General features: G+C 37.4%; 1 protein-coding gene across 1 annotated transcript; it reads right to left on the bottom strand.

Annotated features, from left to right (window-relative positions):
• Positions 1 to 510: 510 nt before the first annotated feature.
• On the bottom strand, positions 511 to 13,073 carry LOC149839815 (geranylgeranyl transferase type-1 subunit beta-like). The gene is made up of 11 exons (XM_090004244.1): positions 12,863 to 13,073; positions 12,393 to 12,468; positions 12,251 to 12,309; positions 11,990 to 12,129; positions 8,929 to 8,984; positions 8,769 to 8,845; positions 8,554 to 8,599; positions 3,136 to 3,260; positions 1,951 to 2,018; positions 1,062 to 1,149; positions 511 to 971 (listed from the first exon to the last, which is right to left on the bottom strand). The coding sequence occupies exons 1-11, from the start codon at positions 13,022 to 13,024 to the stop codon at positions 813 to 815; spliced, it is 1,056 nt and encodes a 351-aa protein (XP_089860370.1). The 5' UTR covers positions 13,025 to 13,073; the 3' UTR covers positions 511 to 812.
• Between the last annotated feature and the right edge of the window lie 591 nt (positions 13,074 to 13,664).

Below are 13,664 nucleotides of genomic sequence, written 5' to 3'. Positions count from 1 at the left end.
CATTTTTCCTACAATTTTCACTTCCAAACGAGTCCTAAGACATTCAAGTTGAAGGATGTCAAGATTTCAATACCCAAGGTGCACAATCTCCTGCCATATGGCTAAAGCCAAAGGTCATCTCCCACTCTCTGGAACCAATTTAGCTAGGGATGTCAATATTTGGATTTTATCGGAGAATTTGATTCCATTTAGTTGCATTTGGTAAGCCAAAAACATATCCACTTATAATCAGATGCCGGTATGGTTTTGAAATTTTGCTAACAAATCCGACAAATATCCGAATCTGTTTACATATAAAAAAGCAGATCTAGTATGAGCTCTTCACCATCCAAATCTGATTAGCTAACATCTGATTAGTTGGATATAGTATTGACTACATCCGATCCACATCCCAACCATTTACATCCCTAAATTTAGCAAATGCACAGCAGAATCCGATCACGATTTGTAAAGGTACACAACCGAAACGAAATTAGAACAGCCAAATACAATGAAGAAATGAAAAAAATATGGGTAAAAGAAAATATGAACCACTACTTAACATCTGTCCCATAAGAGACTGATCCAACAGCTGGAGGTGCCTCACATAAAAGTCTCGAGGGTTCTCGTTTCTGTCAATTTATGGGAGAATGAAATTTAAAAATTGAAAAGGAAAAATCTAAATCCATTCTTTCCCTCATTCTTTCACATAAGTTACAGTAGCTGTGGCCTCTTGTTTATCCATCATGTTAAAATTATACTTACACCCATTCAAATGGCTAAAAAGATCCTCCCAAAAAGAGAGTTAGTGCCAAGTTGGTGCGCAAGCTCAATTAGGTGCTAGAGGTTGCCATGGAAGCAAGAACAGTGATACCAAGTTCAACGCAAAGCCTGTTCAGTCCAGGTTCTTCCAATAAACTAAATGCAGAAAAACCAAAATATGAATGGTATAAATCTGGTAGCTCTCCTGGAAATTTGCTGAAACCACCATACTGCATACAAAAAGAAAGTGTGGTTAGGAGAAGCGGAAATCAGAGGAACAGCAATGAGAAGGCCTGATATTGATGCATGGCGGTGAGAACCTTCGATTGACAGCTAAGCAGAAATCCACGTAGAGCATCCTTGTCAATGAAATGGTAGCCCCCTAAAAGCTTCAAAACCCCACCAACCCTGCACATTTCCCAGTATTCACAATTGAGTATGCAGACATCGGCTCTTAATATAAATCCATAGATATACAATAAGTTGCAATAAGCAGAGCCTAACTCAAACCTATGGATACATGAGTTGGCCATATCTCATTTATTGCAAACCTAACTCCAAAGCAAGCCATGTTCAGGCATGCTTGAATCAAAATGGGGAACCAGGTTACATCCTTATCCCATATCCCATGTTCTCTCCCTCTCTTTCAATATAACTAAATAAATACTCCATATTAACTCCATGTGCGCTCTCTCTCATGCTATGGTACCCGGACACTCCATTTTGCCCTCCGTACCCGTGTCAACATGCATATCCCTGTGTAGACACACGTCGACACCCAGACCACACCATTTTACCCTCAGTACATACAAGTTTGTATTTAATTTATAATTTATAACTATATGTTCAGTATATAATATATATTAGATATAACATATATATTTAGATTATATTCAGTTTATTTTAAATTTATTTTGTATTTATGTGATATATATATATATATATATATATATATATATATATATATATATATATATATATATATATATATATATAGCCGTGTGACCGTGTCCCCGTACCGACATTTTTTGGCCGTACCTATATTTTTTGGAATTGCCGTGTCGTACCCCCTACCCGCACCCGTACCCAAGTGACAATTCTCATGCTAAATTATATCCCATAGTCGCATGTTTGCCTCTCTCTCTCTCTCTGTCCTTCCATATGGCAAAGTAGGAACCCATTACTAGCATATATTTATTTTCTACATACCAGAAAGCATAACATGAATCACTGGCTTTGTTGATCCGGCCTTGGAATCCGCCATCAACTGCTTGTCTCTGCAATAGTAACAACAAGAAGGTATTTCAATTTATAGCCTCCAGTATATCCCATTCTTTTATGAACAATATTTAACATGCCAAGCATAATGTAAATCAACCATCTCATAATTTCAAACCCCTGACGTATCGGTATATTTTTGTTAGCAATCAGGTTCAGTAACTTAGTTACACAGTCTACATATTTGTTTTTATCACATACTCTTGTCCCAAAGTTCATCCATGGTTAGCCACCCCTCTCTTGTAGGCATCTGATTCTACAAGCCTTATCTCTTGGTTCAAACCCTCTCCATTTCTAATAATGATCTCCGTATCACCTATCTAAAAATGACCTCTGTATCCGCTTTCTATATGTAGTATCCTTCATAGCTGTTCATTCACTACCATCAAGTGACTGAACCACTCTCTCTCTCAATATAGCTTGAGCTTGGGCCTACTTAAAAATTATTTGGACCCCAAGTCTGAACCTTAGCCTCCGGTCATTCTGGCCCAACACCAAATTTTGAGCCCCATCAAAGCAACCTGGCCAATGTCCATAGACATTAGCACCATGCATTTAACAACTGACACATTGGTATCCAAGGAACAATGCATAAACGAAGTCGTGAATATTAGGCTAAAGCCGCTAAACATCTCCTGTGCCCATCAAAAACATCTTAGTTGTTTCAATTCTCAAATGAGAAATCTGTCTCCCCATCCTCAAGGCAATGGGAGATAGTAGTGATCTATGTCACACAGGTATTCCATTTGGACAACAATTTTGTATCCCCTTCTATATTAGCCATATTGGAAACTTCAAAAAAATGGCTGTATTCCTGTGTACACAACTGTATCCATGTGACATAGAACCCAAATGTCAATTCTCCTTCACTGCATGTTACTTTTGGAAATATTATACAAGCTAGAGGTAGTTTAGAGAAAAACTATAATCACATTGCATGTGATAGCATTATATCTGAGTTTGTCAAACCTACAGCAGGGCCAAGAAATCACCACCCTTATGTAATTGGTTCCATAAACAGAACTGATAAATTTACAAAGAGAAGATGCCATATGACCTGCTGATTTACTACAAGAAAAGAAAATAACAAGAACAAGATAAATGCAAAAAGTATACCTGCAAGCTCCACTCTAATAGCAAAGGCAGATTTATATCAATTGATTCTGTAAAACTAGACAAAGGGTCATTATCTACGAAACCCATCAATCTAAGAGCGGCAACTGCACAGTAGGTTGCACCACCTGTACCACTAACACATAGAAGATACGTTCAGAATTCTCAACTCTTCATATTACCAAACTACACTACTGTTGCAAAGCATGGTAAGTGATTTAGATTTGAAGCTATTTAAACAATAAAGTAAAAGATACAAGCTGTCACAGGCTTACTTTTTTCAATAAGCCAATGCGGCGCGACAGTCCTTACTGCCGCAAGCCTTTCGGGCATAGAATGCTTTTCAAACACGCGACGCGCCAAGCTGACCAGCTTAACGGCCAAAGGTCACGTACCAACACCTTTCCATGTGCTAAATCATTTTCATTGGCTCTACGCACCACCTCGTGCGCTGCCTAGTGAAAGCTGATCAAACACATTTTTAAATGTGTATTCTATGTACTTTATTGATTTGCATATGGTTTTTATTGATTTGGAGAAGGCTTACGATAGAGTACCTAGGGACGTTCTCTGGTGGACAATGACGAAGAAATGTGTTTCTCTCAAGTACATTAGTATAATTAAAGATATGTATGAAGGAGTAGTAACCAATGTCCGCACTTGTGGAAGGGTGACAACCAATTTTCCTATAACGGTTGGGTTACATCAAGGATCTGCTTTAAGCCCTTTCCTATTTGCTATAGTGATGGATGAGCTTACGAGATCAATTCAAGAAAATGTGTCTTGGTGTATGTTGTTTGCTGATGATATTGTTTTGATTGATGAGTCTAGAGCTGGGGTTAATGCTAAGTTAGAATTATGGAGACAAACATTGGAAGCAAGAGGTTTTAAGTTGAGTAAGAGTAAGACAGAATAAATGGAATGTCGATTTAGTAAGCAACGAAATAGAGATGGGAGTGTAGTGAAGCTTGGTGAGCAAGAAATACCGGTGGATGATTCTTTCAAATATTTGGGATCTATCATTCAAAAGTATGGAGAAATTGATGGAGATGTAAATCATAGGATAAAGGTTGGGTGGATGAAATGCAAGAGTGCAACTGGAGTGTTGTGCGATCGTAGAATGCCATTGCGGTTGAAGGGAAAGTTTTATAGGACGACTATTAGGCCCGCTTTACTATATGGTACAGAATGTTGGGTTGCCAAGAGACATCATATTCAAAAAATGAGTGTAGCTGAGATGCGTATGCTGAGATGGATGTGTGGAAATACAATAAAAGATAAGATTCGGAACGAGGAGATACGTAAGAAGGTAGGCGTTGCACCCATTGAAAATAAGATGAGAGAGAATCGTTTATGGTGGTTTGGACATATTCGACGAAGGCCTAATGATGCTCCAGTTAGAAGGATGGAGAAATGGAAAAATATATTAGTTTAAAGAGGTCAGGGTAAGCCTAGGAAGACATGGATGGAGGTGATAGGAAAGGATATGAATGCTTTGAACCTCACCGAGGACATGGCATTGGATAGAAATGGATGGAGGAGAAGGATTCATGTGGAAGACCCAAAATGATTTTCTTTGTTGGTTCATATCGCCGACCCCAATTGTTTTGGGATGAAGGTGTAGTTGTTGTTGTATTCTATGTACTTTATGCCGCTTAGTGTATAGTTGTTCCATACCAGCTATCATTTCCGAAAGAAGCACAAACTTTGCCTTAGCCTTGTATGCCATGAAGCGTATTGCGACTCCATGCGCACGACATATCAAAACCTTGCCATTGAAGGAACAAGACCTTGCGGCCACTAGTCCGAAGACCAGTTGATGATTGAACACCATAGCGAAGAGCACCACCTAGACTCATTCACTGGTGCCTAGGCATTCACTCGCCCAGGCCCGAGTCACCATACTCGGTTGGAACCACTTAAGGTGATTCTTAGGAGAATTAACCTTAACCCAAACGCACCCTCATGCGTCCAACCGCTACGCATGGGACATCTTGCAAGCCAAGAGGTCCTTAACCAAATCTCTAAAGGCAACATCCTCTGATCCGCTGACATTGCTTAACCAAACAACGCTCCACATCTGTGCCGCCACACAACGATGCACTAATGACGATATCGATGCTTATCGCATGTCGTGCTGCCACCACACGTCACCGATCAAGCGAACGCATGTCGCACGTTCCTATACTATGCATTTTTCACTCAATAAAGCTCCGCATTGCACATGCCCCATTCCGAAAGATCGACCCGGGACACAAGCAGACACACAACAAAAACATGGGAAAGTCGGACTTGTGAACATCATAAGAAAATGATGCAATGGGGAGTGAAATTCCACTAGAGGGGGGGTGAATAGCGAAATACGATAAAGATCGATAAAATAAAATAATCAGGCAATAAGGCACAACACATAAAACACAGAATTTATACTGGTTCGGTCAGTACCCAGACCTACATCCAGTCCCCAAGCAAACCACTTGAGCTTTCCACTATAACATCCGAGTCACCGGATAAATAGTACAACACCCTCTTCCTCAGAGGTCTTCTTCTCTCAACAGAGAAGAACAACACCCTCTTTCACAGAGGTCTTCTTCCCTCAACAGAGAAGGACAACACCCTCTTTCACAGAGGTCTTCTTCTCTCAACAGAGAAGGACAACACCCTCTTTCACAGAGGTCTACTTCTTTCAACAAAGAAGGAAAACAGTGAATAACAGAGTTACAATACTTCCTATAGAACCTTCAGAATGATATGAATGCACAAATGAAGGATTCTCAGAATGTTCTGTTTGTCACTCAGAGGATGCTCTTTGTCAAAGAGCTGTACTTGACTTTTTCTCTTTTCTTTCTTTTCTTTTTCTCTTTCTTTTCAAGGCTCTCTTTTTCAAATATCGAATAGGGATTTTTCTCGTTGTAAGCTCACACGTCTATTCCATTCCATATTGAATAGTTTATTTGAGTGTGTTTATATAGCTTTTGAAAAAGTAGTCGTTGCTTTTTGAAATCGTAGCCTTTTTGAGATGTGAAATGTCATGTCATTTTAAAAAACATCTTTAGAGAAATTCGAGAATGCCTTTTTCCATAAACAGTGAAGTATGGGGTACACTAGTCGTTGTAATATTTTAGGTAATACATATTTTATGTAAAAAGTCTATTTCTTACAATAGTACATTGAACGTTGGATTGTAGTTTTGTTTTTATTCTAATTAATGATTTGAGGTACATAAGTACTTCTTTACTTTAAATGAGTGTAAGTACACTGAGTGCTTTGATATATATTTGTACATAGTCATGTCAAGTGTTTTCTTTATGTTGTGTTTTTCAAAGTCTTCAGAGAGAATGAGGACTAAAAGAAAGTCGACATTCCTTGAGAAGGATATTAACAAGGATTTGTTACAAGAGGTATTTAATGCTTTGTACAAAGAGAATGATGACTTCAAGTAAGTCGACATTCTATGGTTTTGTAAAAAGGTAACTAGAGTCTTTTCAAAAAATATATTATATTTGTATTTCTTTGTGTAGCCGATTTTATGTTTTTGTCTTCTTCTTATATTAAAAATATTTTTTTAAAGAAGGTACTAGAGTCTTTTCAAAACTATATTATATTTGTTTTTCTCTATGTAGCCGATTTTATGTTTTTGTCTTCTTCTTATATTAAAAACATTTCTTTAAAGAAGGTAACTAGAGTCTTTTCAAAACTATATTATATTTGTTTTTCTCTATGTAGCCGATTTTATGTTTTTGTCTTTTTCCTACATTTCTTTTTCATGTTGTCTTGTATATAGTGTAAGGTACAATTATTACATGACAAAATATCTTTTTCATAAAGGGTTGTAAGAAGGTACAATAATTAGTTTTCAAAAAGGAGCTTTTTGAAACTATCGTATACTTTTATGATATAGTTTTTATGAATGGTTATGTACTATGCAATATGCATGCTTCTGAAGGTTCTGTTACATATGACTCTAAAGAAGAAAAATACAATCTTCAATCTTGAGGTAGACGAACTTTTTGGATGCTCTTTAGTAATGCATGGCTCATCAAGCTTTTCTTCAAGGAGTATGATTGCACCATAGTTGTACTTGAACAGGAGGACTCCATCCTTTTTGGGTGAGATATCCTTGCATCAAATACTCGTTAGATTTATGGCAAAACATATTCAGTCATAATATAACATTTTTTCAAGAAGGCATATTATCATATTATATAGAATCAAATAAGACAGTGTATCATATTATGTGACATCAAAACAGAGTTTCTCAACAGGGAGAACATAGATCAAGCATACATTTTTCAATTTATTGGTAGGGCTGCACATGAGCCAAGACATGTCCAAGACTGGGCTATTTGAGCTGGGTTAGTACTTTCATACCTAGGATCGAGCTCGGATTGACTAAGCTATAACAAAAAAAATTATTAAAAAACCAGTGAAGATGAGAAGCAGGTCTTAAACCCATGACCTTGGTTTCCAAAGCCAGCAGAGTGATCGTTCCATCAAATAGGATGCATCTATTAGGGTACTGAACCACCATAACTTATGGTGGTACACCCTTGATTTACATTGATCTACTCTTCAAAAGCAAAAACCAACCATTAGATCATGTTTAGCATGTTATGTTTACTATTTTCATGTGTTAAACTTGACTCCAACATGATGATTTAGGCTACTTCTAAACCATCCTTATCTTCATGAATATTGAGCCATAAATCTTTCATCATCTTGAAAAATTGAATCTTATGGTATATATGATATAATTAAACTTACCATCATAGCAAACAAACCATGCTAAAAAAATCTGTACGGTCAGATCTAACCTATGTAACATGAACTCTTCTAACAGGGCAATGCACCTGCGTCACTTGGACACGGCTTCCTTTGTGTCAGGTGAAGTCAATCACATTGAGGTCTATTTCTCTCCAAAAGTAAATTCGGTTAGCCCTAACCAAGTTCAGTTTTCTCTCTCTCTCTCTCTCTATATATATATATATATATATATATATATATATAAAATCACCTGTATCCGCATCCACACCCGCACCAATGTGACATAGGATCTAACAATTCACAGCTAGATCCATCTAAACAAATGTGCACAGCTGAGCTTAAACAAGCTTCATTGAGCTCAAGCTCGTTTAAGTAACGGAGTTATAACTAAGCAGGCTCATTTAATAAATAAATGAGCCCAAGCAGAACTCAAGCTACTGGGTTCTTGTTCATGCCTTGGTGATGAAAGTCATATTCACTATAATTTTCTGAGCAACATGATCAATGCAGAATGGATAAACAGGTTTAAAGAAGACCACTGTACAAATGATATCATGTGATTGGGGGGTCGGTTGTGGTTGGGCGTTGGGTTGGAAGTTTAATATGAACATAAATAAACATAACTCACAAAAAATACACAGTGGTGAATTGCTTTACCATGGGATTCTGAACCTGAAGTTAGACCAAAGCCTCCATCATATGACTGCAAGTGGAAAAAGCGAACAGTTTCTTCAGGCAAGAAAAGGGAAAAAAAAGTGTCCAGTTAATACATAGTTTATGAACATATAATTACCATCCAACTTACATGAATATTCATCACTTTGTTGTCATATCAAAAAGTATATGGTGGAAAAGGTACAAGTGAAACAAACCTGACAAGTAAGTATAAAATCTTTGGCTTTGTTTATATTCAGACCGCTCCAGTCATTTAGCATATGACAAACAGCAGCTACAGAAACATTTCATATACCTTCATCAACTTCATGGAAACAAAGCATATCTAAATTTTGTGGGCTGTAGAAAATATTTTACCAGCACAGAAGACAAATCTTAAATCCCTCTCTGCCCCAGTATCAATAGGCATAAAACTGTCAAATATATGACAATTTTAATAAGTCAGAATGGTCCAAATTCTAAAGAGACTTTCTGACATCCATAATGTTGAAACCTAAATTAATTAACTGTTGTGAAAAAAAATCTCAACAGACACAAAGTTTACTGAAATTCTGATAACATACTTTATTTCCAATGTTTGCATATTAAACATACATGCATCTCTGTTTGTGCTTACTTGAAAAAGGGTCGTCATCAGGAAATTCTGATTTTTTTCAACAATTTATTAACAGGAAACCCAAACATTCTTGATGCAATATTCCTATAAATGACAGAAAAAAGAAACTATATTCCTTCTTAATACAATCATCAAATACATCCTACATCAGTTTTGTTAAGGTAAAAAGCAAAGAGATGAAAGTGTAAACAGAAAACCTGAAGGGGACTGACTAGACCCAATTCCTTATCAACCTGTTTCCAGCTATGCTATGTAACATGAACATTTTCAGAAGGCCAATGCACCCATGTCACACCCATGTTGATGCGGGTGCGACACTTGGACACTGCTTCGGCAATGTCAAGTGTGGTCAACCACACTGAGCTCTATTTCTGTCTGAAACTGGACTCGATTAAGCCTAACCAAGTCCAGTTTTATTGATATCATACACACAAGTACTTTATATATATATATATATATATATATATATATATATATATATATATACATACATACATACATATATATATATATGCACCCCGCACCCAAGTTTTTTGGAATTCCGATGTTGCACCCTTCGCACCCGTACCCATACCCGCATTGAAACCCGCACCTATGTGACATAACAGCTATGCATGTAAATGGCTTTCTGAAATAACACAAAATCTTCTTCTTGGTTATAGCTTCTGGTTTTGCAGGTTATATACAGAAAAGAGGCCACCAATGAATTGACTACTCAAAAGCACTGATTTGATCAATTTTATTGAACTGACCAATAAAAGATTCTTTAATATTTCCCTTTTTTATTTTTTTATTGAATTTATCTTCATCTGTCATGTCGTTTCTTATACAGAAACCTTACGAAGTGCCATGCACACTTCAGAGATAAGCCATATTTTTTTTCCCAGTCAGTCAACTAAATACCCACTAATTTGTCTGCATAATGTCCTATTTGAACCCAAAAAAACACACCAAAAATGTTTGCAATCAGAGGTCCTGTTGGGAATGGAACAAAATGGGACAGTCATGCAACCTACAAAATTTGTTCACAAGATTTGTGAAAAATGCCAACTGATCCATAGGCGAGGACAAATTATAGTAATTTGTTATTATAATTTGTTCCTTTCAAAAAAGAATTGCAGTAAATTGCTCTAATCAGCATTTGCTTGAATTGGCAACCTGTCTCATGATTTTCCCATGTTCTTAGCAAATCAGTCTCTTTCATTAACTCTTCCACTTCATCAACCACACTCCCCAACATATAAAATGCATCCCACCCCTTAAAAAAGAGAGAAAAGAATCATCTCTGGCTTGAGAACACCTCTAGAGCGTTCTGAAAGTTAGACAATCAATTTATCTACTGCCTCTTTGCTGCCTGAAGGTATGAACAGAGATAATGTGGAAAGGAAGCATCAACATTTCCTCAGCAATGACTCTACTCCCAAGTCTTCTTAGTTTGGTCACAGACTCCATGATAAAACAGAATACATACTTATATAATTAAGAGTTCTTAGAACGAAATAGACCCATAATAACCTAAAAACCATAAGAGTTCTACAGCCATGGTTATTCTGCTTCAAACACAAGCAAAGAAGTGATTCAAGCACAACTGCAAGCATTAACCAATTTTTGTCATGATCCTATGGTTTGCAAAGAATTCTGATCGCTTAATGTTAACCCCTATTTTCTTTCAAACACAGTAAGCTAATCTATAACATCAATATTCACAGAACTTTCTGTACTCCATCAGGGTGTTCCATAAAGATCTATCAAGTTCAAACAAAATCCAAGCAAAATGCATGAGCATTGAGCACAAAACCATATATAAAATCATGTCTAGCAGTTTATCTTGAAAAAATGAACAAGTTATCCGGGTGACAATCATTATTTACACAATCATAATTTACTCATAATCCACCTCCATAAGCACAAGGCAATGGATCAGATAGTAAAGCATTAAACCACCTGTAGTCATCGTGTTCCAATTCTGCTATGTGGCAAGTTCTTTGTGGATACACCAGTCAAAATCATATTTTCTCTGTCCTTGGAGATAGAGAAGAGTAGGGGCCCAGTTCATATTTGCTCTAAATATTAATATATTGTAGAGATCATTTGACTTGAAAGTCTCGAATTTTGTAGTGTCATACGATATAGGGGCACTCTGTATGTCATCCATAAAGCACAACAAGAAATTTATAGAATGTGGAGTTTGATCTACTACCGATTTGTAAAACCAAATTCTAGTACAATTTATACATCCATGCTGACATATTGAGATAAAAACATCATAAATACATCAAAAATTTTGATACAAGAAAAAGGCAGAAGGTGTGATGGCTGGATAATATAGTCATTCCATCTTAGAGCCCTTGTATAACATCATAGATAAGAGTGTCACAAAAAAGCAAGTGAACTTGATTTGTGGAATAAAATTGAAGTATCTAGACTTTTAGCACGGCACACATAAATTGTAATTCAAAAGATAAGTTTCGAACAAATACCATAACAGGAAGTGAAGCAACACACCAACAATTTTGCCACTGCGGCTTGATAAATAAAAGTATCATATGAAATTGATTATTTTAAGTGTCTACGCAAAACCTACCGATAGTAATTCCATCACTGTGCTTGTAACATGTGTCATCACTGTAGGTCAATTTTTTTATTAGTACTTGATTCATAAACTTGATGTCTACATATGAAATGTGCTATAACTCACAACATAAAAACTCTACTTCCATTTCTTGGAAAGGACAGGTCAAATATGAAATAGCTATATTACTTTTAGTTTTAAATCCAATAAAGATCAGGTTCATGTCGTACCTTCCATCAGGTTGTTGAAGGCATCGCATGGAGGTTGAGATAATCTCATGATTAATGTTTGCGAGATCGTATCCAACCGTCTTTAGTATAGCTAGAGCACAATATGTACTAGCTAAATTACTAGTACTGAGACTCAAAACCTGCATCCACCACATAGAACATAAAACCGAGCAGTTTTACCAAGTGGCATTCCAAAACTATTACAATACAAGGTTTAAAGAAAGGAAAACAAACGGGAAAACGGCGATAGGCAATACGTACGTCCGAAGTTGAACCAGGAAACTTCGAATTGCTGGAACCAAGGAATCCGTGAAATCTCCCTGAGGTCAATAAATTTACCAAATTGGCTTTCACTTATATCTAACACCAGAAAACATGAACAATTGAGACCGTGACGACCTACCATCTTCCAAGTCCTTTGTCGTCGCAGGAAGAACTTGCAGTGACAAAACCCAATCGACAACTCTATCCTTCTCAACCTAATAAAGAAGCATAACAAGTAAGCATTCGAAGCAGCAAAACACACGCATTGCTACAAATTCTTCAATCCTAATATGGATTAGGTTTTAAATTGTACATAAATCACCATAATGTGAACTTTCTTATGATCATAATGACAAAACTACTGCAACTTGCAAATTATTCCATCAATATACACTATTTCTATAATGATCAAACAATGCAAAGACCGAATAAATTGGAGAGATCCGGTAAAGAAACTGCAGATGGAGCCGAAATTCACAAACAAGATCGTGATTCAAGAGAATTAAACAAAATTTTTCGTGACGAACAGCCACGATCTATACATAGAAGGGTTTTCCGTTCTAGAAGAATTTGGAGTGGGAATCGAATTAGGGAATTTAGGAATCGTACTCGATCTAGGGCGCCGAGGATGTCTAAACCCGAGACGATGAAGTAGGCGAGAGTGAGACGGTTGATGTCTTGGCCTTCGACCTTGTACGGCAGGCTCTCCATCATCATCTGGAAGAATCGAAGGTGGTGATCCCTCTCGATCGACCCCGAGAGGGCGTCCATGGCGGAATTTCCCACTCGAGAGCCAAGAAAAATTTTGGGAGAAAGAATTCCCGGGAAACCCTTTTCCCCCGACTCGGAGTGCCTGTTTATATTCTCTCCTGGGTCGGGAATGTTGGGTTTAAAGATCGGGGTACGGGTATGGGTCCTGTATGGATCCGGATCTTGGTCTGATTTAGGTCACGTATGGTACTGGATTTCGTTGAACGGGTTAATTGGAATTGAGATCAGGTGCAATGTGATTGCATACTTCAATTGTGCTTCTGCGACGATGGGTGATCAGGTGCTGCATCACACTTGAAATGTGCAATCACGTTGCACTTGATTCTCCCTCATTAATAGGCCGACAAACAGGGAGATGGGGAGTTCGGGTCGGGTGCAATCACATTGCACAAAATTTGTGCATTAAGCACCTGATCACCCTCCATCAGGCAGGGTGATCAGGTGCTTAATGCACAAATATTTGTGCAATCATATTGCACCTGATCTTATGGGGGAAGGGGGGGCTCCGCTTTAGTACACATCACCTTGTGTTGGGATGTTGCAAGTTCGAATCCCAAAGATGCTGTTGTATAACCGGTAGGGTCTTCTTAACCTCAGCTTTCTCTGTCGAAAGAATTTAAGTCGGTCAGGTTGGACCCTT

This window comes from Nuphar pumila, chromosome 4 (genome assembly GCF_984573655.1).
Source record: "Nuphar pumila chromosome 4, dmNupPumi1.hap1.1, whole genome shotgun sequence".
Lineage (NCBI taxonomy): Eukaryota > Viridiplantae > Streptophyta > Magnoliopsida > Nymphaeales > Nymphaeaceae > Nuphar > Nuphar pumila.
Note: the sequence above shows the minus strand (reverse complement) of the source record. Positions and strands in the feature narration are given on the sequence as shown.

Excerpts from the sequence above, each read along its gene's own strand:
- LOC149839815 (XM_090004244.1), bottom strand. The coding sequence starts at position 13,024 with ATGGACGCCCTCTCGGGGTCGATCGAGAGGGATCACCACCTTCGATTC. Across the intron at positions 8,600-8,768 it reads ATTTTATACTTACTTGTCAG|TCATATGATGGAGGCTTTGG; the intron begins GTTTGTTTCACT and ends TTCCACTTGCAG. Across the intron at positions 972-1,061 it reads TGCTTAGCTGTCAATCGAAG|TATGGTGGTTTCAGCAAATT; the intron begins GTTCTCACCGCC and ends TTTTGTATGCAG.